This window comes from Rhinichthys klamathensis, unplaced genomic scaffold, assembly GCF_029890125.1.
Source record: "Rhinichthys klamathensis goyatoka isolate OS25496 unplaced genomic scaffold, OSU_Roscu_1.1 h1tg000040l_1, whole genome shotgun sequence".
NCBI classification, from domain to species: Eukaryota; Metazoa; Chordata; class Actinopteri; order Cypriniformes; family Leuciscidae; genus Rhinichthys; species Rhinichthys klamathensis.
In genome coordinates, this window is record NW_026606587.1 from 10,828,923 (window position 1) to 10,854,665 (window position 25,743).

At 40.0% G+C, this 25,743-nt stretch overlaps 3 protein-coding genes across 7 annotated transcripts in view; 2 read left to right on the forward strand and 1 right to left on the reverse strand.

Annotated features, from left to right (window-relative positions):
* Window positions 1-576: 576 nt before the first annotated feature.
* On the reverse strand, window positions 577-14,331 carry hnrnpk (heterogeneous nuclear ribonucleoprotein K). Of its 5 annotated transcripts, none has more exons than XM_056246844.1 (18): window positions 14,251-14,331; window positions 13,167-13,276; window positions 9,665-9,762; window positions 9,529-9,585; window positions 8,869-8,912; window positions 8,036-8,108; window positions 7,321-7,434; window positions 7,118-7,246; window positions 6,717-7,033; window positions 6,527-6,619; window positions 4,896-4,949; window positions 4,731-4,773; window positions 4,033-4,045; window positions 3,065-3,106; window positions 2,580-2,615; window positions 1,839-1,900; window positions 1,597-1,766; window positions 577-1,519 (listed from the first exon to the last, which is right to left on the reverse strand). In XM_056246844.1, exons 2-18 carry the CDS (start codon window positions 13,222-13,224, stop codon window positions 1,489-1,491), a joined length of 1,434 nt encoding a protein of 477 aa, XP_056102819.1. In that variant the 5' UTR covers window positions 13,225-13,276; window positions 14,251-14,331; the 3' UTR covers window positions 577-1,488. The 5 variants fall into 5 exon arrangements, with proteins under 5 accessions (XP_056102819.1, XP_056102820.1, XP_056102823.1 ...); XM_056246845.1 differs by having other exon boundaries at window positions 14,255-14,320; XM_056246848.1 differs by lacking the exon at window positions 6,527-6,619.
* Window positions 14,332-14,443: 112 nt separating this feature from the next.
* Window positions 14,444-17,535, forward strand: rmi1 (RMI1, RecQ mediated genome instability 1, homolog (S. cerevisiae)). Its single transcript, XM_056246850.1, has 2 exons — window positions 14,444-14,701; window positions 15,768-17,535. The coding sequence occupies exon 2, from the start codon at window positions 15,799-15,801 to the stop codon at window positions 17,416-17,418; it is 1,620 nt and encodes a 539-aa protein (XP_056102825.1). The 5' UTR covers window positions 14,444-14,701; window positions 15,768-15,798; the 3' UTR covers window positions 17,419-17,535.
* Window positions 17,536-24,916: 7,381 nt separating this feature from the next.
* The window catches only part of ntrk2a (neurotrophic tyrosine kinase, receptor, type 2a), a 49,504-nt gene continuing 48,677 nt past the window's right edge, over window positions 24,917-25,743 (forward strand). Inside the window, exon 1 of the mRNA XM_056246851.1 lies at window positions 24,917-25,438. Within this exon, the coding sequence (XP_056102826.1) occupies window positions 25,227-25,438 (212 nt within the window). The 5' untranslated portion in view covers window positions 24,917-25,226. The remainder of the gene's footprint in view (window positions 25,439-25,743) is intronic.

The window sequence follows — 25,743 nt, forward strand, 5'->3', positions numbered from 1 at the left end:
TACTGTTTGTTCCTTACTGTTATTGTGAAGCGTCCACCTTGAGCTTGGGAAATATGCTATATAACGTTAAATACATATAATAATAGTTACACAACTTTGTAAAACAATATCTAAACTTTAGCACAAACAAGGTGTGAAGCCATCAAGATTACTGTCGACCAAAGTGCAAAAGTGTCTGAGGCAACCATTTAACTTCACATTTTGCAAGGCCTGCATAAATGTTAAGAGAAAATGGAGTAAGAACACAGGACAACATTTTTAATGTAGCTACTGCAATAGGTTAAATATTGTTTTTGAGTAATATAGCTTACTACCACTACATATTAGGCACATATGTGAATATATATTTTAAATATAATATACAACATACTATTAAAATAAAACAGCCAGTTATATATTTATTTTAGAATTAAGTAGTCTGTAAATCAGTCTCATTTAGATTTCTGAAAATACACACACATGTTGGTATTTTTATTTTATTTTTTTAAATGTTTGTCCAGGCATGATCATTTTAATTTTATATAAGGGATTGGACATTAACTGTACTACTGACACGGTTTAATAATCAAACCACACTGAAAAAAAACGGCAATTCCTTTATTATTTCAGACAAATGACAAACTCTACAAATGTGCCTGGTTGAAGAACTTCAGAGAAAATTTGAGTAAAAAAATAAAGATAAGAAAAATAAAACAAAGAAAGGGAGAGTGAGAATTACCATCCTGCTCTGACACAAATATAGTCTAAAACTTCTAATCCACTTGTGTTTTCTTTTCTTATTAAAAAGAAAAACACACACAATGATTGTGAGCCTTCTTTTAGGATGGCAGACCTACAAAAAATTCCAGAGGTAGAGTACTTTTTTTATTTTATTTTTAAAACACTAGATTTTAAAAACCCAGCAACAGACAGGAGACAAGACATAAAAAAAAAAAAAAAAAAAAGTACTGCAAGCCTTCAGTACCTGGTGAAAATATCTGTATTTCTGAGGAAACCATCACACGAATGAAACAGTGTAAAGGATATATTCATATGTCCATAGTAATCATTGGATATTTACATTTTATTTTCTATCAAATGCAGTTAGAACACTCAGAAGTAAAAAAAAAAAAAAAAAAAAAGGCGGTAAGTTTGCGGGGTGTGAATGCGTACATTCTGGATCAAGCTTTTGGAATAGTGGAACATTTTCCTTACCCATAAAACCTTCACTCCAAAAGGGAAAATACAACAACAACGTCCTGTTGAAAAGCAGCTATCTGCTCATCCAAGATTTCTGAGAAGCGATAGTTGGCCCGTATAAAATTAATATAAAAACAACCAAAAGAAAGAACAATCCCACAAAATCCACAATCAAGGACAACCAGAGGGCTCGGGCTCGTATGATTCTATGAGGGATTAATATAAAGGTGGCAGACAGGGATGTGTCAGGCCATCACGCGGGGACGAGGACTTCAGCTGCAGTTGGATGGATATCCTGAGAAGGGCTGGTTAGTTCTGGCGTCCCAAGAGGTGTAGAGCGCTGAAGAACAGAGAGAAGATCAGTCAGCAACATAATGCTTCAGTCCACTGTGACGTGATCATCATTCTGTGACATACCTGTTCTGTAACAGGTACTGGGCGTTCTGGATCTGGTCTTGGGTTCCTGTGATGGTGATGATGCGGTCCTCTGAACCCTGTAGGGGCTCGTCGATTTTGATAGACGCTCCAGACTCGTGACGAATCTGCTTGATCCTCTGACCCCCTTTACCGATGATGGATCCGGCCAGCTGAGAATCACAGCAGGGGTTAAATACACGTTTCATGTGTAAATCGTATCGTTTCAGGAGTGCTTTACTCACATCTTTAGGAATAGTCACTTGTGTGGTGATCACAGGCCCTTCACTGTAACTACTCCTTCCACCTGAGCATAAGGAGAGAGTGAAATGTATCATAATGGGAGATTTATGAAGGAGTCTATATGAATTATGGCCTCTATAGCCTGGGACACACCAAGCCGATGGTCGGCCAATGACGGCTTGTTTTTGAGCGTTGGTCTGCGTAGTTTTCTTTCAGTGTTCAGCACCGTTGGCTCTAGTCGGACACCGCTGGTGGTTTTACGCCCAATTCTGCGTGTCAAATCAGCGGCAGAGCTTGTAGGTGAGAGCGATCACTCTGATTGGCTGTTCAGCTTAGTGAATTAGCAAACAAAAAAATAAAATGGAACTGACAAAAGCAAATAAACGACGGAGGAAAGAGGGAACACTCCAGACACTTGCCATTTCATCTCATTTGAACAGTGAATTATTTTAATAATAACATGGCTTTGTGGAATCAAGACGTTGAAGCTATACTGGTGTAAACTGGTAAATTGCTGCTTGCTTTGTATTTCCACAGTTCTTGCTCGTCCAGTTTCCCTTTTCGAACACAGACTACTTCCACAAGCTGCTATGGGAGAGTGTGTCCTCTCACGCAGGTGCCTATTCTGTGCAGTGTTCAAGCGCAACCTTTTTGCCCCGACGCCAGTCGGCTTTCATCAGCGCTAGTTCTTTGCCATGGGTTTGGTGTGTCCCTATCTTATTATAACAGGGTGCCGTACTTACCAGACTGATAGGAGGAATCCCAAGATGAATTATTGTCTGATTTGAGAAACACAAAAAGAAAAAGTAAATTATCAGTGGTTCCCAGCCTTTCCCAACTCACGGCCCACTGCAAGAATTTTAACGGACATGAAAAACTCTGCTGTTTTGAACGGTTAGTGGATTCTGGCTAACTTAAACACCTCTGATTGGCCATTGCGTTCCAGAAATTAACATTGCTCAACACTGCAAAAAAATGTCCTGCACTGTATGTCGGGCTAAAAAGAAAAATGTTTCAAACAGAGATCAGGCTTGACTTCAAGCCTATTCCGGTCAAATAATGTGTAAAGTAAAACTAAAATAAGCTAAATAATGTAAATCTTCATTGCTGCTTGTTCTCCGCTAACACACATGTGAAGACTGCGCTAGGTAGTCGCTACTGTATTTTCTTCGCTCAGCTATATTTTTAGTATTTTTGATGTCAGGCGTTGCTGCAGATTTATCCTTACTTGTAGACGGAGAAACATCTGCATTTGTCCTTTTCAGCGACCCTGTTGATAACCATTTATCCATGTTTAAAACGGTTGTAGCCTACAGTAACTATATGCAGCAAAATTATGGTAGATAAGCTGGTGGTTTATTCTTAACCAAACAGTGAGCTTAAATATTGAACACACAGTGAAAGTTTAATGTTTGTTATTTCATTTTATATTGAATCATATTTAATAAGACATTTTTACATGTATTAAAATTTTTTTTTTTTTATTAATAGTCAATGGCAGCCCACTGCATTATTAAAAACCACCCCTGTACAGTAAGATATGTAAATTGGGCCACTCTTTTGATAGTCTTGAATGTCAAAAAGTGTCCCGGTTTACTTGAATTAACTCAGTAAATATTTAAATATACAGAGCCCCTAAAAGGACATGGTGATGGTTAAAAAAAAAACACGTATACATATGTATTTTTTTTTTCAATGCTTTTGCATTCAATCAAAAAAAACATTTTCCTATCTCCAAGAAACTTTGTTCACTCGCAAAACTTTTGTGATGGAAATATGTCGTGGAAGAAAAAATATATATATCAGTGAATGCAGAGTTTCTAAGGGGAATGCAAGTTTCTCAACAGAAAAACTAGCATCATTAAGAGATGATGATTCATGATGATGATTAAGAGAATGCTTTTTTTTTTTTTGGTGAGAGAAAGGAAAAGCAGTGAAATATAATTTCCCCTTCAATCTAATTCAAACAGCATGCAACACATAAAATTGTGGTTAGTTGCTTCACACACAGTCAGATACTCTTGTCTAAGTGTGCAGTACTCAGCCAGAAGTCAGATAGTTAGTCAGATAGTTTCTAAAACGTTTCAAAGACTTTGGTGAGACTGAAAGGTGACAAAAGGGTGAAACATTTTCCAAAAAAAAATATATATATATTTCAAATGCAAAGAAATGAAACACATTTAAAGAAAAACTTACCATATCCATCATTCTGTAAAGCAAGAGAGACAGAACAGAAGGGTTAGAATCAAAAACCTCAAACACAAATGTTTGAAGGCAACTTACAGAAAACAATGTGTCCCTCTCTTTATTTCCAAGGCACCTAGCTACTCAAACATCATCTGCTACCAGGCAACAGTTGAGCTGCTGTTTTAGATGCTATTGTTAAGGAAAATTAAAGTCAGCATGAAACGGAAATTGTGATGTACATAAGATATGTATATGTATTTTGGCTTCTCAAAAGATAAAAGATGTGTAGGGCAGTATTTGATTTTGTCAATCTGGAATTTATTAGATCACTGTAGTTTACTAATTGCTGCAAATGTTTTATGCAAGTCTGACCGAAAAAATTATTGCTGGAGAATTGAAACTCATCTGTCCATTTGACAACCTCATTGAAGAGATGTGGCAGCAAGCAGGTGGGCATGTTAATGTTTTTGATTAAGTATTACAAGGGCAATTTTTTTTAATTAAAACTATGTGCACAGATTTTAATTAACTTTTAGTAATAATAATCATAATATAATACATTTTTAAAGGGGGGGGGGGGGGGGGGGGGGTTGAGAATTGGCCATTTTTCATTGTGAATAATTGGCATGGCCTTTGGTTTTTAAAATGTAGATTGAGTCATTTCTTGAAACTGAACCATCAGAAATTGCAAAAAACTGAATACTGACCATGCTTCCTCCATAACGATCATTGCGTCCTCGTCTTTCCCCACTGGAGAAAAAAAAGAAAAACGGCAAATATGGTATACAATGATTAACTACACATCACAAGCAAGCATTATAGCTGATAACGAGGGAAATCTTGAACAGCACTGATCCAAATAAAGAACTTACTGCCGTCTTTCTTCCATGTGGCCACGCTGGGAACTGTAGGAGTACTGGTCATCGCTGTAAAGTTAGAAACACAGCATCCAAAAACTTATTCAGCAAGAAGACAAATAAATTCTTAACGATAAACCAAAATTAAAACTCTTGGCAGAAACCAAACAAACATTCTAAAGCTTTTTAGACCCTATTTATGTTAAGGCTGGAATACACTACACAACTACACTCACCGGCCACTTTATTAGGTACACCTGTCCAACTGCTCGTTAACACTTAATTTCTAAGCAGCCAATCACATGGCGGCAACTCAGTGCATTTAGGCATGTAGACATGGTCAAGACAATCTCCTGCAGTTCAAACCAAGCATCAGTATGGGGAAAAAAGTTGATTTGAGTGACTTTGAACGTGGCATGATTGTTGGTGCCAGAAGGGCTGGTCTGAGTATTTCAGAAACTGCTAATCTACTGGGATTTTCACGCACAACCATCTCTAGGGTTTACAGAGAATGGTCCGAAAAAGAAAAAACATCCAGTGAGCGGCAGTTCTGTGGGCGGAAATGCCTTGTTGATGCCAGAGGTCAGAGGAGAATGGCCAGACTGGTTCGAGCTGATAGAAGGGCAACAGTGACTGAAATAACCACTCGTTACAACCGAGGTATGCAGCAAAGCATTTGTGAAGCCACAACACGCACAACCTTGAGGCGGATGGGCTACAACAGCAGAAGACTCCACCGGGTACCACTCATCTCCACTACAAATAGGAAAAAGAGGCTACAATTTGCAAGAGTTTACCAAAATTGAACAGTTGAAGACTGGAAAAATGTTGCCTGGTCTGATGAGTCTCGATTTCTGTCTAGACATTCAGATGTTAGAGTCAGAATTTGGCGTAAACAGAATGAGAACATGGAACCATCATGCCTTGTTACCACTGTGCAGGCTGGTGGTGGTGGTGTAATGGTGTGGGGGATGTTTTCCTGGCACACTTTAGGCCCCTTAGTGCCAATTGGGCATCGTTTAAATGCCACGGCCTACCTGAGCATTGTTTCTGACCATGTCCATCCCTTTATGGCCACCATGTACCCATCCTCTGATGGCTACTTCCACCATGTCACAAAGCTCTAATCATTTCAAATTGGTTTCTTGAACATGACAATGAGTTCACTGTACTAAAATGGCCTCCACAGTCACCAGATCTCAACCCAATAGAGCATCTTTGGGATGTGGTGGAACGGGAGATTCGCATCATGGATGTGCAGCCGACAAATCTGCGGCAACTGTGTGATGCCATCATGTCAATATGGACCAAAGTCCCTGAGGAATGCTTCCAGCACCTTGTTGAATCTATGCCACGAAGAATTGAGGCAGTTCTGAAGGCAAAAGGGGGTCCAACCCGTTACTAGCATGGGGTACCTAATAAAGTGGCCGGTGAGTGTATAAAGTAACAGTTATTGAAAAACTGGACATCACACAAAACAACTGAGGATTACAAACTAACAGACTTTCACGTCAAAGTTGCTCAGACTTTGAACTAGTTTAAAGTTGTTCCGAACATAAACTTGCGCCTCAATGCACGAATGTTCTATAATCGGCTAAAAATATCAAAGATGTGTGATATCCTATGACACTCTGTGCCCATCATACACTACGCGGTTTTCTGTGAAGTCTGTCAACGCCGACTGCCCAAAATCTGCAGACTGGCTCTGACTTTCAGCAACTAGCGTTGACTTGTCCAGACTGCAAATAAGGGGAAAATCAAGGCAAAAGGCATGTAGTGTATTCCAGTCTTTATATTTCAACGGAAAAAATATATAGATAGATTGAAGTGACTCACCCTCTCCTGTGGTGTGGGGGTCCCATGGGCATGTTTCGTGGGGGACGGCCCCCTCCTCTTCCCCCTCTCTGGGGTGGAGGGGGGCCCCTGCGTGGGCTCATGTCATCATAGTCTCTCCTGTTCTGCATGTGGTGGCCACCACGACCTCCACTGGGGGGCATTCGATCAAAGCCTCCTCCGCTGCCACGGCCCCGAGAAGAGAAGCCTCCCATTGGCCGACGGCCCCGCTCTTCATACATCGTACTGAAGCCACCATAGTCGTAGGTCTCATCATAAAAGTTAGGGTCATACTGCTGTGCTCTACCTTTAATGGGAGCCTAGAGAGAGAGAGAGTGGTAATGAGAAACATGTCTAACAACACCGTGACAAACAGCACTGTCAATTTGAAGTGTCAATCTGACCTCCACAATGAGCTCTAGCATGGTCCGAATGCACTGCACCACCCGCTCTGCTTTGCCCCCCACTAGCACCACACGGTCAGTGGACTGAGGACAGCACTCCTGAAAGAGCTTGATGGTGGTCTGGGTGCTCTAGAACAGAAGTTTTTTGATCAGCGCTATAAAATTCATATTTTATAGTTTAAATTCTCATCTTAGTGTCTTACTTCACGAAGTTCCTTGATCTTGGCACCCTTCACGCCGATGATGCTTCCAGCTAGACTCTGATGGATGAGCAGCCTCAGCTCACAGTCAAAGTCCACCCCCTTATGATGTTGATACTGCTCCAACCAATCAGAGAATCAGAGGTGCCATTTAAGTATACAGTAACAGCTTCAGTGAATGTGCAACTTCTCATCCAGGGGTGGCTGATATAAATGACAATATTTTTTTAAATACGTTGGTCAAAAAAAAAATTATACATGGGTGTAAATCGGACAGTTCATCACGATATGATATTGATTCTCATAGCCAGCGGTACGATATTTGCTGATACCTCAAAACATTATGTGAAACGATTACGTTTCGGGGGTATATCGATTGATATATCTATATTATGATATTACATGCCAATTTTACACAACCAGTAACATTTTTATTAACTTACAAATGCAACCAAAATATGTAACATGAACATCTATCTAAAAATTGCACATCCAATAATGCGAAGAAAATCAAGTCACACATGAGTTCAGTAATGATGAAAGCTTATATGACATGACAAGTCATTCAGGCTTCTGTGCTATTTTTTTTGTTTTGTTTGTTTTTTGGCTGCTAGTACATCACAGTCTGTGGCACACGCAGGGCTCAAAAATAAATGTATCACCCACCCCTACTCCCATCTCATATGAATTGCGAAAAAACCCTGAAAAAAACACTCACCTCTTCTAGAGTAGGTATGATCTTGAGCAAGATCTCAGCTACCGTGGGAATATCAGCACTGACGCTTAGGATTCTGTCAATGTAATGAATTGCATTCCACAAGAGAAGGAGAAGAGAGCGTATATTAGACACACAAACAGCCTGAAGAAAACGGTCAGTGCTTTTTTTTTAGCACATTTAAATGCGAGGGGGAACAGACCCCAAAGAGAGTCATGCACTCCTTTGTCAAAAGGGAGTGAAGAACACAGGAAAACAAAGAAAAACAAACTGAAGCTCCTTCCCGTTGCTGAAACGTGAAGATACAGGGAAGGTCAGATATGAAACGGATAGAGGGGTGAAAAAGTGCAGAGAGAATGGCACAGATGAACATGAATGAAGCAGGTCCCAGATCCAGTAGAGAAGGGAGAGAGAGAGAAATAGCAGAGATAGATAAGGGGGGGAGGCAGAAGAGCAAAGTTCAAAAGTCAAATGCCACAGTAAACCAATGCAACAGACAAAAGGGAGAAATATATTTTGCACTGCCCCTTCACCATAAATAACTAAATTCAGCCTTGTATTAGCAAGAAACCTTTAAAATGAAAACTGTGGAAGGAGGACATTTCCCAGTCGGAGAGGGAAACAGGGTGGGAAAGGGCTTTCTTACATGACAGAAAAGGCATTTGAATATAGCACAACAGCATTTTAAATTCATATTGCTCGTCATGGCAGCATCATACTCATGTTTCATGGCAGAAAGGGAGCAGTTTGTACATTAAGGATGTTAAAACAGTTCTGATATTGGCAGTAACAGAGCTGATATGACTTGGAGGTTGGAGTATCTGAGTGGCACGTACCGCTCGGGCCCACTGCTGTCTGGGACTGACACAGTGGCATTGTACTGCAGGGGGCGGGGCCAAGTACCCAGAGCAATCAAGCACACGGATGTCAATCAAGTAAGCCGCCCAATAGGAAGGGCGCGATTATGGGTGTGGCCAACCAGGGAGTCAGGAGGTCAGGCGGCAACGCAGGTGGGCGGTACGAGTCGATCCGGAATATGGGAATTGGCCAAAAATGAACAGAAAAATAAAAACAAAAAACAAGGAAAAGGGGAGAGGGAGTGGAAGAGGAATACATTTTTTAATTGGAAACACTTTCAGTGTGACTTTCAATTCTCATAATGTTGGAGGAGAATGGAGAACAGGAGAGGAACAGATTATGAGAATATCTACTAGGCCAAATACTATTTTAGCCAGTATCAAAGATTCATATACTCTTCAATCAACTAAAGAGTACAGTAGAATGTGGGGTGTTTATAACACAGCACTGTTTTTGTAACACAAACTGCCTTGGCTCCACAAAATCTATCTTTTTTTCTTGGATGATGAAATTGGATTTTTATACATACTAGCATTAGCATATTATAACCCAGTTCTACAGACATCTGAGCTCCATCTACCACAGTTTGTGTGTGTGGAAAGAGTGAGAATGTGCAAGCTAAACAAACGAGTACTCACATCGGTGCGCAGAGCTTTAATATTCTTCCCACCCTTTCCGATCACCGCTCCGGCATTCTGCAGAGAAGACCCAATGAGCATTGAGGTACAAGAGGAGAAACGAAACTCAGAAGTGATGGGAAACTCAGGGACTTACTTTGCTCTGTAGCAGAATTCTGAGCTCCACCATGTCGTCAGAATTTCGTGATCGCTTATGGGGCATGTCCTCCTCAGTATCCTCAGCAGAACGCTTACCTGAAATGGCATTCGCAAACACGTACATTTATCACATAAAAGTTGCAATGATCCGGAACTATCGACAGATCTTTTCTTCTGTATTGTGACATTAGATTGTGTTTCCCAACCCTGTTCCTGGAGGCACATCAACACTGCACATTTTGGATGTCTCTCTTATCTGACCCATATATTTCTGGTCTTGGAATCTCTACTATTGAGCTGATGGGTTGAATCAGGTTGTGTTTGATAATGTGTAGTGTTGGTGTGCCTCCAGGAACAGGATTAAGAAACACTGCATTAAGGCCTGTTCACACCGGGACGAATTTTGCGCGCGTTATTCGCTGACGTTTAACGCCTCGTGACTAAAAGGGCGCCTATGTGAGTGCACACCGACGCGAAAAACGCCACGCGTAAAAGCGTAATTTTTTAAAAAACGCCTCGGGTTCGTTTTTTTGGTTTGACGCGCTACGTCAAAAACTATCCGACCAATGAGATTGGCGCTTTTGCTCACGTGTCTGGAGCTTCTGAAGTTACAGTAAAACACAACTTGGGGGCGCTCAAACACAAAACGGTCTTGCCGAGCACACAAACGTAACGGCGAAGAATATGCGCCAAGTAGCGTCTACACACCATAGATATCCATAATAAAGGCTAGATGTTTCGTCCGCGCTGCTGGCCAATGGCCTTTATTATGGATATCTATGGTCTACACTGCCGGGAAGAAATAAGACTAGGAAGATGCAAGGCAAGATGAATGTAGAGCTGCTGGTCTCGTTAATGTGTCGGAACATAAAGAACTATATGACAAACGCGACAGCGACTACAAAATAGGACTATTTCTGTTTTACATTAAGCACCATCTAATGTCAGGGAATGAATTTGCATGTTCACTCGGCTCAACGTCAGCGAAAATCGCTTGGGTGTGAACACAAAAAACGCGTTGAAAAACGCCGACGAATAACGCGCGCCGATATTCGTCCCGGTGTGTACGAGCCTTTAGAGTGCAACATTATCGGAAAAAGAAAAATGTTGGTTGGGGAAATGTAGGGTATGCATTGGTTGTTAATTGGATCTTGAGATGTGGGCGTGGCACTCAATAGGCACTTTCAAACTGGGTTGTTCTAGGAACTTAAGCTGCGTTTCCACCGCAGGAACTTTAGGCTGGTACTCCGTGTGTTTCGACTGCAGGAACCAAGTTTTAACAAAAATGTGCCCCTCTGAAAAGGTACTACCTCGTCAGCATGGACTTTCTACGTTTAGGAACTTTCAGGGGTGGGACTTGGGTGCTGAACATGCCGATTGGTTGAGTTCACCCAGCATTTCATTTCAACCACCATTTTTTAAAAGTCTGTTGCGGTGGCGTGCAGTAAGAGTTGTTTGCCATTCGAATCAACAATGTTAAAAAAATACGACCAATGGACAGATGACGAGGTTCAGGCTTTATTAAGCTTGAGTTCAGAGAATGAAATCCAGCGGGAACTAGAAAGTAGTACGCAGTCTTACGTCACCGGACTAATTTGCCTAATCTTTACGGTACTTTAGATCACAATGGAAATGCAGACAGCAACAGGTCTGGGGGGGGGAAAAAACGTTCCTGTGACCAATTATTCTGGGAAATTTCAATGGAAACGTGGCTTTAGTTATAGGAACTAGCCACCAGGGTGGTTACCCAATAACTAAATGTTGCCCTAGGGCCATTTTCCTGGTTGCATTCACACCGCCAGTAGAAACTCTGAAGTGACTTATGACTTGTTGTTGTGACTTTTATTTTGACAGTGCGACAGACGTTTATTTTGACGGCGCTAAGAATGCCAAAGCCTGAACACACAGCGTTCCCATTCGCCATCGTCATTAGTTTACGACCTGTTTAACAGTCCTGTCAAATAAGTTATTAGATAGAACTTGTTATACAAATAAAGTAGACAGTATATAAAAAGTATTACTTTTTGCCATGTGGTTGATGCCCAACGTCGCAGAAATACATAATGTTTCATTTGGTGTCCGCAAAGTTGCATTGGATTTTCTCCTTAGCCTAAAGGTATAGAGGTCTATCTATCAGATTTCCTTGTTAGTAGAGTTCGTTCATGGAGTAAATATAGGCTATAAACTGTGTACACGTTTTGGTTTGGTTAAATGACAGGTGCTGGTGTTTGCGCGTGCGTTCGGCCCATCGGTGTACACTTACGTACACCTCCGGTGCGAAAGCCCCTAATAGTGCAGGCCAGAGGTCTTCAACCCTGCTCCTGGAGGCTCACTGCCCTGCAAAGTTTATATTCAACCTGCTTCAGTTTGTGATTTTCAAGCAATCCGCAATCCTGAAGACCTTGATAAGCTGGTTGAGCCTGGTTCAGGTGTGTTTGATTAGGGTTGGAGCGAAACTCTACAGGACAGTGGGCCTCCAGGAGCAGGGTACCTAGTACTAAAATACCTATTGTAAACGCAGATGAACATGAATTTGCAGGTTTAAGGGGACTAAATGACTGGAGAATTTGGCATATGTTACCAAAGAGAAGTCCGCCATTTCACTGAAAGATCCAGTTAAGACACTTTGATTAATTTACGAGATCAAAACAATGTTTTAAAAATTAAACCTATACATGAATGAACCGTTTATAATAAGATCTATAACATGCATTTAGAAAATAGATGGGGAAAAAAATATCCTGAAAAACATGTTGTACAGCATCTACTGCATGCCTTCTGTTGTCCCACTTTAGGTTGTGGTTCACATGTCTTTTTGCTGTGAAATTTTTACAGATTTTTATAAAGTAAACAAAGATATATGTTATATTGTCAGCAATATTTCAAGATGGACACTTAAGGCCCGTTCACACCAATAAAGATAACTATATTAGCGTCCACACCAGTGGACGATATCATTCTGTTTATTCTAAGCACGTGTTTGTCTGTCACTTTAAATGCTCAAGCATTTATAAATGCCTGATTGGTTTTAAAATATTTGGTCTAAAGGTCAAATAGACAACTCCATTACAGAAATTTGATTACCGTATCAGAAACAAATAAACTTTATTTCAGAATCTTTAGTAAATTACATGTTATTTTGTTTAGTTGTCTATTCAGAATTCCTATTAAAAAAAAAAAGAGATCCTCAATTTATCCAGAAACGTGCAGCTCTAGAGTGAGAACATGAACACAATGATCAGTGGTGGAATCGGTTTGCGATGCAATAGGCACCAGGTAAAATCTTGCAAATTGGTCCGGGGTGGCCCTGTGTCTGGCTTTAAAATGTTAACCAGATACTGCACAAGATAAAAGCAGGATTTTATCCGTTGGGAAGTGGATGGTGAAAATCGGATGAAGATTTACCTTTTTTTTTTCTTTGAAAAGAGTACACAATTTTCAAATCCAAATTTTGGTTCCATTTTAATTTTACGCTGCTTTTAAAAATCACTGGATCTTACCGTTACTCTCATTGTTGCTGTAAGTGTCCTCTTCCTGCGGGTCGTTTTCTGGCTCCATTATCTATCTACAACAAGCGGAGATGAACAGCTCTCTCTTTTCTAACGGATGCCTAAAGGAAAATACAAATAGTACATGAAAGAAAATGTTATATGATCTAATAGGATGCTAGTCCCAACTCTAAACTACTTTTTAATAACCATTCTATGAATCTCATCAGAATGAACACTTATCTTTGTCAATGGAGTATGATTTAGCGAAAAACACATTATTTTAAGTGAAATTATAATTAAAAAAAATTAAGTATATGTATATACATATATGTGTGTGTAAGCAGAACTGAAACTAAATGTTCTAGCAGCTATTCTCCAGTATTGAAAAAAAAACCCTGAAACATAATGTATTGCAATATACCTAAAATTAGCAAGAAAATATTAAGAACATTAAAAACAAACCTACAATTGGGTTGTGTGTCTCAAAAAGTATTAGGCTGCCTAGTGCCTACCTAGACAGCATTGTGCGCAACACAAGGGCTTATGAACGGTAGAACGCGCCTGTGTTGCTAACGAACTATTCGCCAAATGATTCCTAGCGATGTTGTTTAGACATGCAACTTACAGTGCTTTGAAACACAGGATTACTGTTAAATGAATTGATTAGCCGCCATCTTCTTGTACGGAATCAGCTGCCTGCCTGGCTAATTAACAATAGATAGTTTCAGGGAGCTAACGAGCTAGCTAACTACCATAAAGTATTTTTTCACTAGCAGTGCTCGTAGATACTACGCATTCTGCTGAAAAAAACAATAAAATAAATAAATACAACGCCAACACTTTCTTCAACGCATGTCAAACTGGAAATTACAGTAGAGGAAATAGCTTATTAGGACTGCTAGCTTCCTTTAGCTAACACAGAAGAGGCTAGTTATCTAGCAAGAAAAAAATAATGCAAACTGCGACAATAATCCGTGTGCACGAAAACGTATATCGACCATTTAAAACTGTGAACCTGTTTAACACTATTATGTATTGGTTTATTGTGTAAAACCGATAATAAAATGATTTTTGTATCAGGAAATGTACCTACCGACCTGTTCCTGTCTTACTCCCCCTTCGTAAAAACAATGACGCACTAACGTTAAATCTATCTTTCTACGGCGATGTAGCGCCGACCAATGAAAGCACCTCCCTCCACAAAAGAAACGCGCTCTGATTGGTCCATAACCCAGCATACCCGAACTCCAGCAGCGTCACGGACAATCATTGGTCAACTGAAACGCCAATCATTTATGACCGCTTTCATGATTAGCACGACTAGTTAGTCATAGAAAGTAGTTGTGTTGTGTTTTGAAATGAGATAAGTCTACTTGCGATATTTCTTAGTACTTTATGAAATATCAAAACTTAATTTAGTCGCTGTAAGGGAGTCACAAGAAGATCCGTATAGGCAACGACGCTATAGGTTATGTTCGCAACACATTTATCAGAGCAAACCATGCAGCCTGCACAGGAATAAAGGTGGAATTACTCATTTTCTGGTAAGGTATCTACTTTAACTGAACACAAAAATGTTGTACATAGTATAGTGTAGTGTTATACAGTTTAGTAAGTTGCAAATTATGTGTTTTTTATTTCGAAACAATATTTAAAAATAATAATAATTCAACACACACACACACACACACACAGGTGAGAGATGTATTATGCTAATGAAGCCTGCATTTATTTGATCAAAAATACAGAAAAAACAGTAATATTGTGTAATGTTACATTTTGAATGTACTATATAATGTATTATTTATTTCTGTGATGCAAAGCTGAATGTTCAGCATCTTTACTCATTCTAATATGCTGATTTATTATCAATGCTGGAAGCAGTTGTGCTGCTTTTTTTATAACCTGTGATACTTTTTTCAGGATTCTTTAATGAATAAAAAGGTAAAAGAAAATCAGCATTTATTTCAAATAGAAATCTTTTGTAACAATATACTACCGTTCAAATGTTTGGGGTCAGTATTGTTCTTTCTTTTTTTGTAAAGCAAGGCAAGGATGTGTTAAATTGATTTTAAAAAAAAAGTGATAGTAAATATTTATATTGTAAGAAAAGATTTCTATTTCGAATCAATGCTGTTCTTTTAAACTTTTTATTCATCAATGAATCCTGTTTCCAAAACTGTTTCCAAGATTGATAATAAATCAGCATATTAGAATGATTTATGAAGGATCGTGTGATCGTGTCGAGTAATGATGCTGAAAATTTAGCTTTGCATCACAGAAATAAATTCTATTTTAAAGTATACTCAAATAGAAAACCATTCATTTACATTGTAATAATATTTTTTTCTGTATTTTTTAATAAATAAATGCAGGCTTGAAGATCATAAGAGACTTCTTTCAAAAACATAAAAAATAGTAATGTTTCCAAATCTTTGGAACTATATATCATAATTTGAATGTGGGTTTTTTTAATCATACAATGACATTTTTAAGATAAATGTATTATTTAATCATAATTGGATGTGGAAATGAAAATATTTTAATAAATGCGTTCATTTAAAAAGTCTAAATCTTTACTACACATTTGCCTCTTTCCATGTTTAAAAGGTAAAGCTCTAGTGTTTGGGACAGTGAGAGGATGTCAGTGGGTGAAGTCCAGGTTACCCAGGCTTGGCTGCGCTCCGAATGCCACGTCCAAGTCCCTCATGCCTGGCTGGACGCTTGTGTGAACTGGATAAAGGAGGAGGCGGATAGAGAATCCGTGCCTCAGTCGCAGCTGAATCAGCGTGTCTTGGAGCAATGGCTGCTGACTGACCTGCGAGATCTGGCCCACCCGGTTCTCCCCGAAAGGATTTCGGAGGTGGTGAAGACAGAACTGGACAGCTGTTACTGTGTTCAGGTGGACTCTCTGCTAGACATCAGCCAGCCCGCCTACACTCAACTACAGCGTATTCGGGGCACCGACCGCTCCAACGATCAAGTGTCGGCTGTTACGCAGGAAACGCAGAGGCCGTGGGAGGCCAAGCCCACGCGTGTGTTGATGTTGCAGCTCACGGATGGAGTGCAAAGTCTGGAGGGTATGGAATACCGGCCCATCCCGGCTCTGAGTACAAACCTGGCTCCCGGCACGAAGCTACAGCTAGTCGGGCCGATCGTCGTACGTCTAGGGGTGTTGCTCTTGAAACCTGAGAACATGAAGGTGTTGGGTGGGGAGGTGGAACAGCTTTTGGAGATGTACTCTCAAGGCAGAGTGCTTTGTGGGACACTTGGCTTGCCTGAGGAGAACCATCCACGAGGCGAGGAACCGGATGACCGGGAGCTTCTGGCTGTGGTAGATCATCAGGTAGCTGACAGTGGTTATGGCAGCGTGACTTCAGAAGCCTCAATCAGACCGACTCCCCTTCACTCGCAACCCCGTCCGCAAGCGACGCCCATATCCAGGGAAGACAACTGGGATAACATGGATGAAATCCCAGATGATGACTTCAGAAGTATTCCAGACAATTTTGACGATGTCCCGCAAAACGCCGCTGATGATATGATGGACTACGTTCCTGAGGACTTTGATGACATCCCGTTAGAGGAGCTGGACAGTGTGATGAGCCCGATAGATTCGCAAGTCTTGCCAAGTAATCGGGAACACTCTGAAATCAAGCAACCTGACTCCAAGACACCAACCCATCCCAAAACGAAAGAACTTAACCCTCTGAGTTTTCGGTCCAGGACTCCTCACCAAAGCAGACCCTCACCCTTACATCCAGAAGCTCTGGATACATTTGGTGCAAGTTCCTCTACAAACACAGGTGGATCTTCTGGTTGCGAACGAGACGCTCCAGTTCCCTTGTACCTCTGCACACTACAGGCATGCAGTTGGCCGCCCGTCAGTGTTCAGGTTTTACGACTACAAGCTTTCATTGTCACACTTCTGGGAAATTTGCGCGTCAGTGGCGGTGCGTGGAAACTGGGAGCCACCATATCAGATGGAACCGGGTACTTGGACGTGGATCTGTCTGACGCCATGCTGACCAATCTCATCGGCTTCTCGGCAACAGAGGTCCGAGAACTGCGGAAAGACCCGGCGAGACGCAGCGAGGCCGACAGTGGGATCCTGCACTGTCAGAGAGAGCTGGTGGATATGTGCTGTATGATGAGTGTGCAGGTGGATCCGACGGGAAGAGGAGTCGTGTTGAGTGCCAGTCCGATCTCGGACCGAGAATGCTCTGAACTACAGAAAAGAGTAAAAGAGAGAAGGAAGTAAGCGCTACTTATTCTCTTAACCTAACCTGACAGTGTTTGTACTGATTCAGTCTGTGGTTTCAACGAGATTTGAGTGGAATAAATTGTTTCGGTTCACTCGGTCTCAAGAAAATGGCTTCAAAATGCATACCACATTACATTTCAGAATTCATTGTATTCTTTTTTTTAAATACTTTTGTTCGATTTTTGTGGGTTTTACATGTTAATGTTTTCTGTGATTTTAGTAATTTACAAAATAATAAAGCATTTCAACATCAATTTTTTTTTTTTTTTTTGCTGTGTTCTGAGAGGTTTTAACGTGTTTCTTAGCAAACTATTCCCCAATAAACCAGATGATTTGAGGTATTACTATATTAAGTAACAGGGTGCTGGAGTAACTCAGGAAATCTTTCCAACTTTTTACATGAGATCCTTCCAGAAGATGTTTTAGAATTTTTATTTATGTATAACGTCGTCTTATGTTATTTTAATCTATTGTATTTTTCTATTTCATTTTGATTGGTTTATTTTTGTGTTTATACATGATATTACATTTTTTTACTACCTACCCAGAAATCTGTCCTTCTCATGCAATTTAAAACTCTCGTCATCTGTGTGCACGTTCACATTAGCATCTTCTCTTTGCAAGGAGCATTTGAAGCATGTGGACCATATTCCTGCGAATGTGGGTAAGTTTCTTGCATTATTCCTGTCTGCCTTGCAGGGGTAAAAAAAAAATCCCAGCTAAAACCAGCCTAAGCTGTTTAGCTGGGGCCTATACCATGGAGCCGGTTTAGGTGGCTAGCCCGATATGTTTCAGTTTAATTTGCGCCAACCCTGGGTTTTAGGCACCATGAAAGTGGTAACTTGCCATAGTAACTTGCGCTCCACGGCTAACCTGGGGCCTGTACCATGATGGTAGTTGAACAAACTCAGGGTTACAGGATTAGTTTCGAGTTGACCAAACCAATACAACCAGGCTTAGTTGGTACCATGATGCTGATCATCAACTTTCTCTGTCAACTTAGGCTTTGATCCTAAGTTTAGGAGTGACATCAGTAGCCAACAGCCAATCACATGCGGAGAAAGAGTGAAACTGCGATTCATTTCTCGTGAGAAGCAGCGAGATTCACTTCTCTTCTGCAGAACATTACAAGATTGAAACATATCAAGTATTTAAACAAATTTACACAGCAAGAAGAAAATAGCTGTCTTATGATGAAACACGACAACTAAAAGAAAAAGTCTTGCTATATCGGTGCAAGTAAAAGTGAAGCTAATTTGTACAGTTGATAAAGGTATAGAGAGAATTGAACATTTAAGCTCACATGTAGTCATTCTATAGCTTTATCTATTGATTCTAAAGCGTATTTAAATTACCTTTATATACTTATTCATTTAAACGGCATAATAATTGATAAACTAAAATTGTACGTGCGATCGATTTAACGGTATAATAATTACATAATATCTAAATCATACAAAATTATTATTCTAAATAAGCATTACTAAAAGTCAGACAATTTTGTCTTTAAAAATCATTTGATTTGTAGTGATCTTTAATTTGGTGTAGAAACAGGTGGAGTGACTTTATCGCGTCAGACATGTGTCACTTTGCTCACAGCTGATTGGCCCAAGTTCAGTTTGCAACCTCTTACCTGGAACATAACCTGTCTTGGTCCAAGTTACTATGGCGATGAACACTGCTAAAAGCCAAACCACTTTCATGGTGCCTAAACCCCAGGATTGGCGCAAACTTAACTGAAACATACCTGGCTATCCACCGAAACCGGCTTCATGGTACCGGCCCCTGGTCACTTATCCTGTTTCCACTCTAAATTAAAGATCACTACACAGCAAATGATTTTTAAAGACAAAATCGGCCGGCTTTTTGTAATTTAGTAATGATTTAGTATGATTTAGATATTATTTATGTAATTATTGTACCCTTAATCGCACACATGTACAATTTTTGTTTAAGTATTATTACACACTAGCCTGGTTAAAACCTACTGTCTATGGCTAAAACCAGACCATTCTCAGTTGTAACTGAGTTATGGTCTGGCAAAGCGTCATAGACAAATCATTTCCAGAGGGGCGTCACCAACGGACGTCGCGGATAGACCTAAACCCAATCAGAGCGATGAAGGAGATGACGTATGCAGAGCGGCGGAGAAACATCTCCGAGTGTTGTTCTTTGCTTGGTTTTTAACAAAAAGGAAACGTTCAAATCGCTTAAAACAGACGCGATAGCTGATTCGAACGAGTGATGTTCGACGGCGGCATCCATCTTTGTAATGTAGGCTACAAAATCTGCTTCAAAATCCCAGTGCTGTCGTCATCATGTAAAGCCCGCCCCAACGTTTCTGATTGGTGCCGCGATTTCGGCGGATTGGAAATGGGCTTGAATGAGCTCTTTGCCAGACTAACTTTCAGAGCAAATCTAAATTTGCCGGAAGTTGTCTGGGTTTTCCCATGCTAGTTACACACAGTTTAATTGAATAAATATGGTAAATACGCTTCAGAATCATAATAAAGCTAAAAAATGACTACATGTGAGCTTAAATGTTCAATTTTCTCTAACTTCACAACTTGGACTGATATAGCAAGACTTTTTATTTTAGTTGTCCTCTTTCATAGACAGCTATTTTCTTCTTGTGGTGTACATTTTTTTTAAATTCTTTATATTTTTCAATCTCATAATATTCTGTAGGCTAGTGAATCTCGCTGCTTCTCTCGCGAGAAAAGCAGTTTCACTCTTTCTCCGCATGTGATTGGCTGTTGGCTACTGATGTCACTCCTAAACTCAGGATCAAAGCCTGAGTTGACAGAGAAAGTTGATGACCAGCATCATGGTACCAACAAAGCCTGGTTGGATTGGTTTGGTTTTGTCAACTCGAAACTAATCCTGTAACCCTGAGTTTGTTCAACTACCATACGGGCCCCAGGTCTTCCAGCCCGATCACAGCTGGATTAGCAGGCTGGTTTTAAATCAAATCAAAATGTATTTATAAAGCACAATAAAAACAACAGTAGTTGACCACTGCTGTATAATACCAAACTAAAATAAACATAAAAAGTAAATATGAACAATAAAGACCGTAATGCAATGAGGAAAAATGAGAACATCAAAACACCAATGCGATGAGGCCTCAACTCTAGGAACAGTTCTATACCTGGGAGAAAATATAGGGTTTTAACCTTGATTTAAATTAAGATTCTGATTAAACTAATCTGAGGGAAACAGGAAGACTATTCCACAGTTTTGGCCCAACAACAAAAAGCACGGTCGCCTCTCAACTTTAATCTAGATCTCGGGACCATCAACAATCTTTGTTCAGAAGACCTCAGAGATCTAACAGATGGATTTGGATTTACAAGTCCACAGATCTATAAAGGAGCTGACCCGGTCAGAGCTTTAAAAGTTTTTGAGGGGGGGTTTAAGACCAGACTTTCAGGAAGGTGATCATGAAAACAAGCTGTGCCTGTTGGAATTACTGCTTTGTCTTTCTCAAACGATTGTTTTTGGGAAATTTTTCTCCCCGGTTTCACAGACAAGGCTTCAGTCTAGTCTCAGTCTAAAGTGCATGTTTGAGCTGTTTTAACTGAAAGCAACTTGCACTGACATATCTTAAAATAGATCAGTCATTGTTTTGTCTCAAAATGCACTACTGTTTTTTTTCCTAAGGCACGTTTATAAAAGTTAAAAATGTCCTAATTTAACTAAGGTTTAATCCTGGCTTTATCTAAATCCTGTCTGTCAAACCAGGCCATTAGAAAATCAAGCAAACGTCCAACATAGTCAGCGGTAACAGCACTGATGGTGGCATAATGTATCGGTGAAATGAAGTCACAAAAATACTGAACTAATACATATACATACATGCACACACAAACACGCACACATTGAAAACCCTTTAAAACAATCAGATTATAAACCCTGTCAGTATTAAATAGGCCTACCACATTAAAATCAGTGTAGTATAGTAGGCTAATACTAAATCAATTAATTATGGACAATAGGAAATATGTAGCTTTTGACTTTATTTTGTTAGTACACAGATTTCAGGCATTTAATGGGAAAAAAAACACCTCCATAATAATAGTCTTTGTGCATAGCAAAAAGCAACAAATGCTACAACTGTACTCAATCTACACACACATTCATGTCTAGCACAAACGACTGCGACTTTCAAATACGTCATCCTAAATATAAGAAACAATAGCTTAATTGTGATGTGTGCCTTTAGCATAGACTGCTTAAAAGTCCTTAAACAAATACCAATGTGTACCGGTAGATGGCAGCAGTGGAATGTAATTCTGCATTTCTACATCCCAAATGGACCATTTAATGAACCAGCTTAGATGTTCTTCTTTCTGCTGGTTACAGGTGCAAAAAAATAAAACATTCTCTGTAGTGGAAATTAAGTATGCACTATTCAAGACCACAACAAGGCAGGGCTTTCATAATGAAGTAGCATATCTGGTGTAAAGTAGCCTAATCCCAAACTCCATCTGTTACATTCGGTCCTGGCTTTATTCACAAAGCCTACATTCTACAGCTTTATCTTTATGGTTTATGCGTTTATGGTCCTGGGGCCTGCCCTAAAAATACTTGAGTGTCATTAACTGAGTGCACGTAAACTGCACACTTGTGCGCTCATCTAATTCTCCTTTGATTTATTTTCCCGCGTCGTGCGTCAGTCTTGACGTCATTAGAATGATGCTTGACCCGGGCAACGAGCTGCTTTTCTGAATCGGTTCATTAAAAACGATTCGTTCAATCACCAGGTGGCGACATGTGAGTGCCCTTTTGTGTTATGAGCGAGTCATCATTCGATTAGTTAAAGTCCCCATGTAGTCAATAGTTTCATCCCTTAAAGGGATACTCCACTTTTTTTGGAAATAGGCTCATTTTACAACTCCCCCAACTGTTGAGTTTTACCGTTTTTGAATCCATTCAGCCGATCTCCGGTTCTGGCGGTACCACTTTTAGCATAGCTTAGCATACATCATTGGAGTGGACAAGACCATTAGCATTTCTAAAAAAAAAAATGACCAAAGAGTTTCGATATTTTTCCTATTTAAAACTTGACTCTTCTGTAGTTACATCGTGCACTAAGACCGACGGAAAATGTAAAGTTGCGATTTTCTAGGCTGATATGGCTTGGAACTATACTTTCATTCCTGCGTAATAATCAAGAAACGTTACTGCCGTGCAGCAGGCGTAATGATATGACGCAGCGCCTGAAAATAGGCCACCTTCCTTCAACACAATGGAACTATTTTCAGGCGCTGCGTCATATCATTACGCCTGCTGCTCTTATGGTACGGCAGTGAAGTTTCTTGATTATTACGCAGGAATGAGAGTATAGTTCCTAGCCATATCAGCCTAGAAAATCGCAACTTTACATTTTCCGTCGGTCTTAGTGCACGATGTAACTACAGAAGAGTCAAGTTTTAAATAGGAAAAATATCGAAACTCTTTGGTCATTTTTTTTTTGAGAAATGCTAATGGTCTTGTCCACTTCAGTGATGTATGCTAAGCTATGCTAAAAGTGGTACCGCCAGAACCGGAGATCGGCTGAATGGATTCAAAAACGGTAAAACTCAACAGTTTAACTCTGGGGGAGTTGTAAAATGAGCCTATTTCCAAAAAAAGTGGAGTATCCCTTTAAAACTCATTTTTTGATGAGCAAAATTACATATTTAAATGTTTTTTTCCCTTGGAAAAAATCTCTTCGTGCCTTAAAATAGCTTGAATGTAGGCTACTACACCCTTGCTTCATTTAGTATACTCGGTTCTATGAATATGCTAATTAGCCCCGCCTCCACTCATTCACAGCAGCTCAGAGATCAACTCTTTGACGATCACACGTTGACCTGATTGGTTGCAAGGTAGTTTGTGACGTCAGAAACACCAGCGATTTCAAACCGTGTTTTTGAGACTGTCTTTTGAGAAAATACTCAGCAATGGTGTTGACTTATGAATTTACACATGGTTTGTTCATATTTAAAACACACCACATAGACATAAATAAGCAATTAGCCTATAAATTTGCAACTAATGCCGCCAACACTACACAATTTTAGCCCTGATTTTCTGCTCGCTGACAGTTAAAGACTAAAAACATCATCTGAGTGACGATCAGTGTTTGAAATATCAAAGACATGAGCCGCTGATACAAGAGAGAAATTTATATCAAGTTTAATATCTAGACTAGACAACAAAGCATAGGCCTATCGTCCATTGAATCATCATCATCATCATCATCATCATCAAACAGATAATAGCATAAAATCCATTATGATTCAGCCTACAGTAGGCTAGCCTGACACTTTAATTGTGTATGGTCGTTATTTTATCACAATTCTTGTAACACAATTCTGAACAAATCGTGTCATTGCAGGTTTCTATGTTACATTATTACGCTATTTTTCCTGCTCAATTTATTGTGTTAGATCATTTTTAAGGTGTATTATTTTTAATCAATTAACATACTTATTTTGTCCGTTTTATGTGTTGCATTCAATTAATTTAGAAATAATTTATTTAGTTTAATCGAATTTTTTATATATATATTTTTTACACTGCTTTCTTTAGACTTTCCCACGGACACCCTAGCACCCCTTGTGGCCCCATACACTCAAAAAAGATTGAGCCTTTTTTCAAGATTTATCAATTAATAGTAAAATTCCATCAAATTGAATTGAATAATCCTTACATATTATTCCTACTATAAATTAAGAACATAACATGAGTAAAAACAACTAAAGCTTAATTAAACATTTTGTATAAATCTTGAACTTACATTTAAACATAGGCTATGAATACGAATCACATTCCCCATTCCATTACGATTTATACAAAATGTTTTATCAAGCTCTAGTTTTTTATTTTATTTTATTTTTACTCATTTAAAATTCTTAATATGAATAATATGTAAGGATTATTCAATTCGATTAGATGGAATTTTACTATTAACTGAAATGAGTAAATCTTGAAAAAAGGTTCTCTTTTTTGTGTGAGTAGAGATCCCGGCCGGACCCCAGTTTGAAAACGCGCTTCAAAAGAGAAATACTTCTTCAGGGGATGAGTCGAAAACTATAGTGAGCAATTCGTTCATTTAAAAATACATTCCAAAAACGGATTCATTCACCGATCACGAAACGGTGCTATAGATTTCCCTCTTGTCTCAGCGGCTCCTGATGTCACTCAGATGATGACGTAGCTCCGATTTGCCTCCCTTTTTAGTCTTTCAGGAATCGTCCTGTGCTAATTAGTGGCTGTCATTACCATAATCTGAGCAACATTCCTGGAAGGAGATAAAACAACTGTCCTGACTTGCATTGACATGATGATATAGGCCTAACGGAATCACAACATGGGCTACGTATGCGATTTATCCATACGCCTTAACTTAAACTCTCAAGTCTGGATCGGTGTAAGGATGTCACACGTTGTCAATAATCAATAAAGTGTCTTAATGACCTGTTCTCCTCCTCTCCTCTCCTCGTCTCCTCCCCTCAGATGCGCATCATCCAGCGCTCGCGCTCCCTCACTTCAGCACTCGCGTTTCTCAAGTGCGCGTCTTCTGCATTTAACGCCAGCATCATTCGAGGTAGAGCGACACACACAGAGGCGAGAGGGAGAGAGGAATACGGACACTTCGAGTAGATAGACGCCCGAGACAAGGTCGACTGAGTCTCGCGATCCGTTCTGCGTGTCTCGCGCTCGGACGCTCCAGACGCGGGCGCGTGTGTTTTGCGCTGTCTCCTCTCCACGCGTCGGTTTCCAGGGGTCTTAAATCTGGAGGCGAGGACCCGGGGATGAGCCTGCTGTCGAGGGGCTTCGGCATGGCGGGCTGGGGGTTCCGTTGGGTTCTGGTTCTGGTGCTGCTCGCGCTCTGGAGGCCCGGGACCGCTTGTCCGGAGCTCTGCACGTGCACGGGCGTGCGGATCTCGTGCGTGGATGCGGAGCGCAGTATTATGGCTTTTCCAATGTTGCAGTCCGAGGCAGAGATGGAGAATATCACAGACATGTAAGTCATACAGGAGATGCCAGGGGTCACTGAAGGTGGTCATGCATGTTGTGTCAACTCTTTAAAACAGCCAGCCAATGAATCACAGCGTCATTAACTTGCATAATCGTGTCTATGATTTAGTCAATTTGATTTATTGTACTTGAATTACTGTGCCAAAGTAATTTTATAAGTGCAAACCACATTATTATTGTCATTATATTCTCTTCAGTGCTGGTTCTTGGTATGTTCACACAACATGTTTGCAAAAATAATGATATGAGCCAGATGCCAATGAAGACATTTTGATGGACTTTAGGTTACAA

What these genes read in the sequence shown, in the direction of transcription:
- hnrnpk (XM_056246844.1), bottom strand. Translation starts at nt 13,224, where the DNA reads ATGGAGCCAGAAAACGACCCGCAGGAAGAGGACACTTACAGCAACAAT. An exon ending in CCCCCACACCACAGGAGAGG is followed by an intron (nt 6,620 to 6,716) that starts GTGAGTCACTTC and finishes CCTTATTTGCAG; the next exon opens with TCTGGACAAGTCAACGCTAG. An exon ending in TTCACAGAAAACCGCGTAGT is followed by an intron (nt 4,950 to 6,526) that starts GTATGATGGGCA and finishes CTAACTTTACAG; the next exon opens with CGATGACCAGTACTCCTACA.
- rmi1 (XM_056246850.1), top strand. Translation starts at nt 15,799, where the DNA reads ATGTCAGTGGGTGAAGTCCAGGTTACCCAGGCTTGGCTGCGCTCCGAA.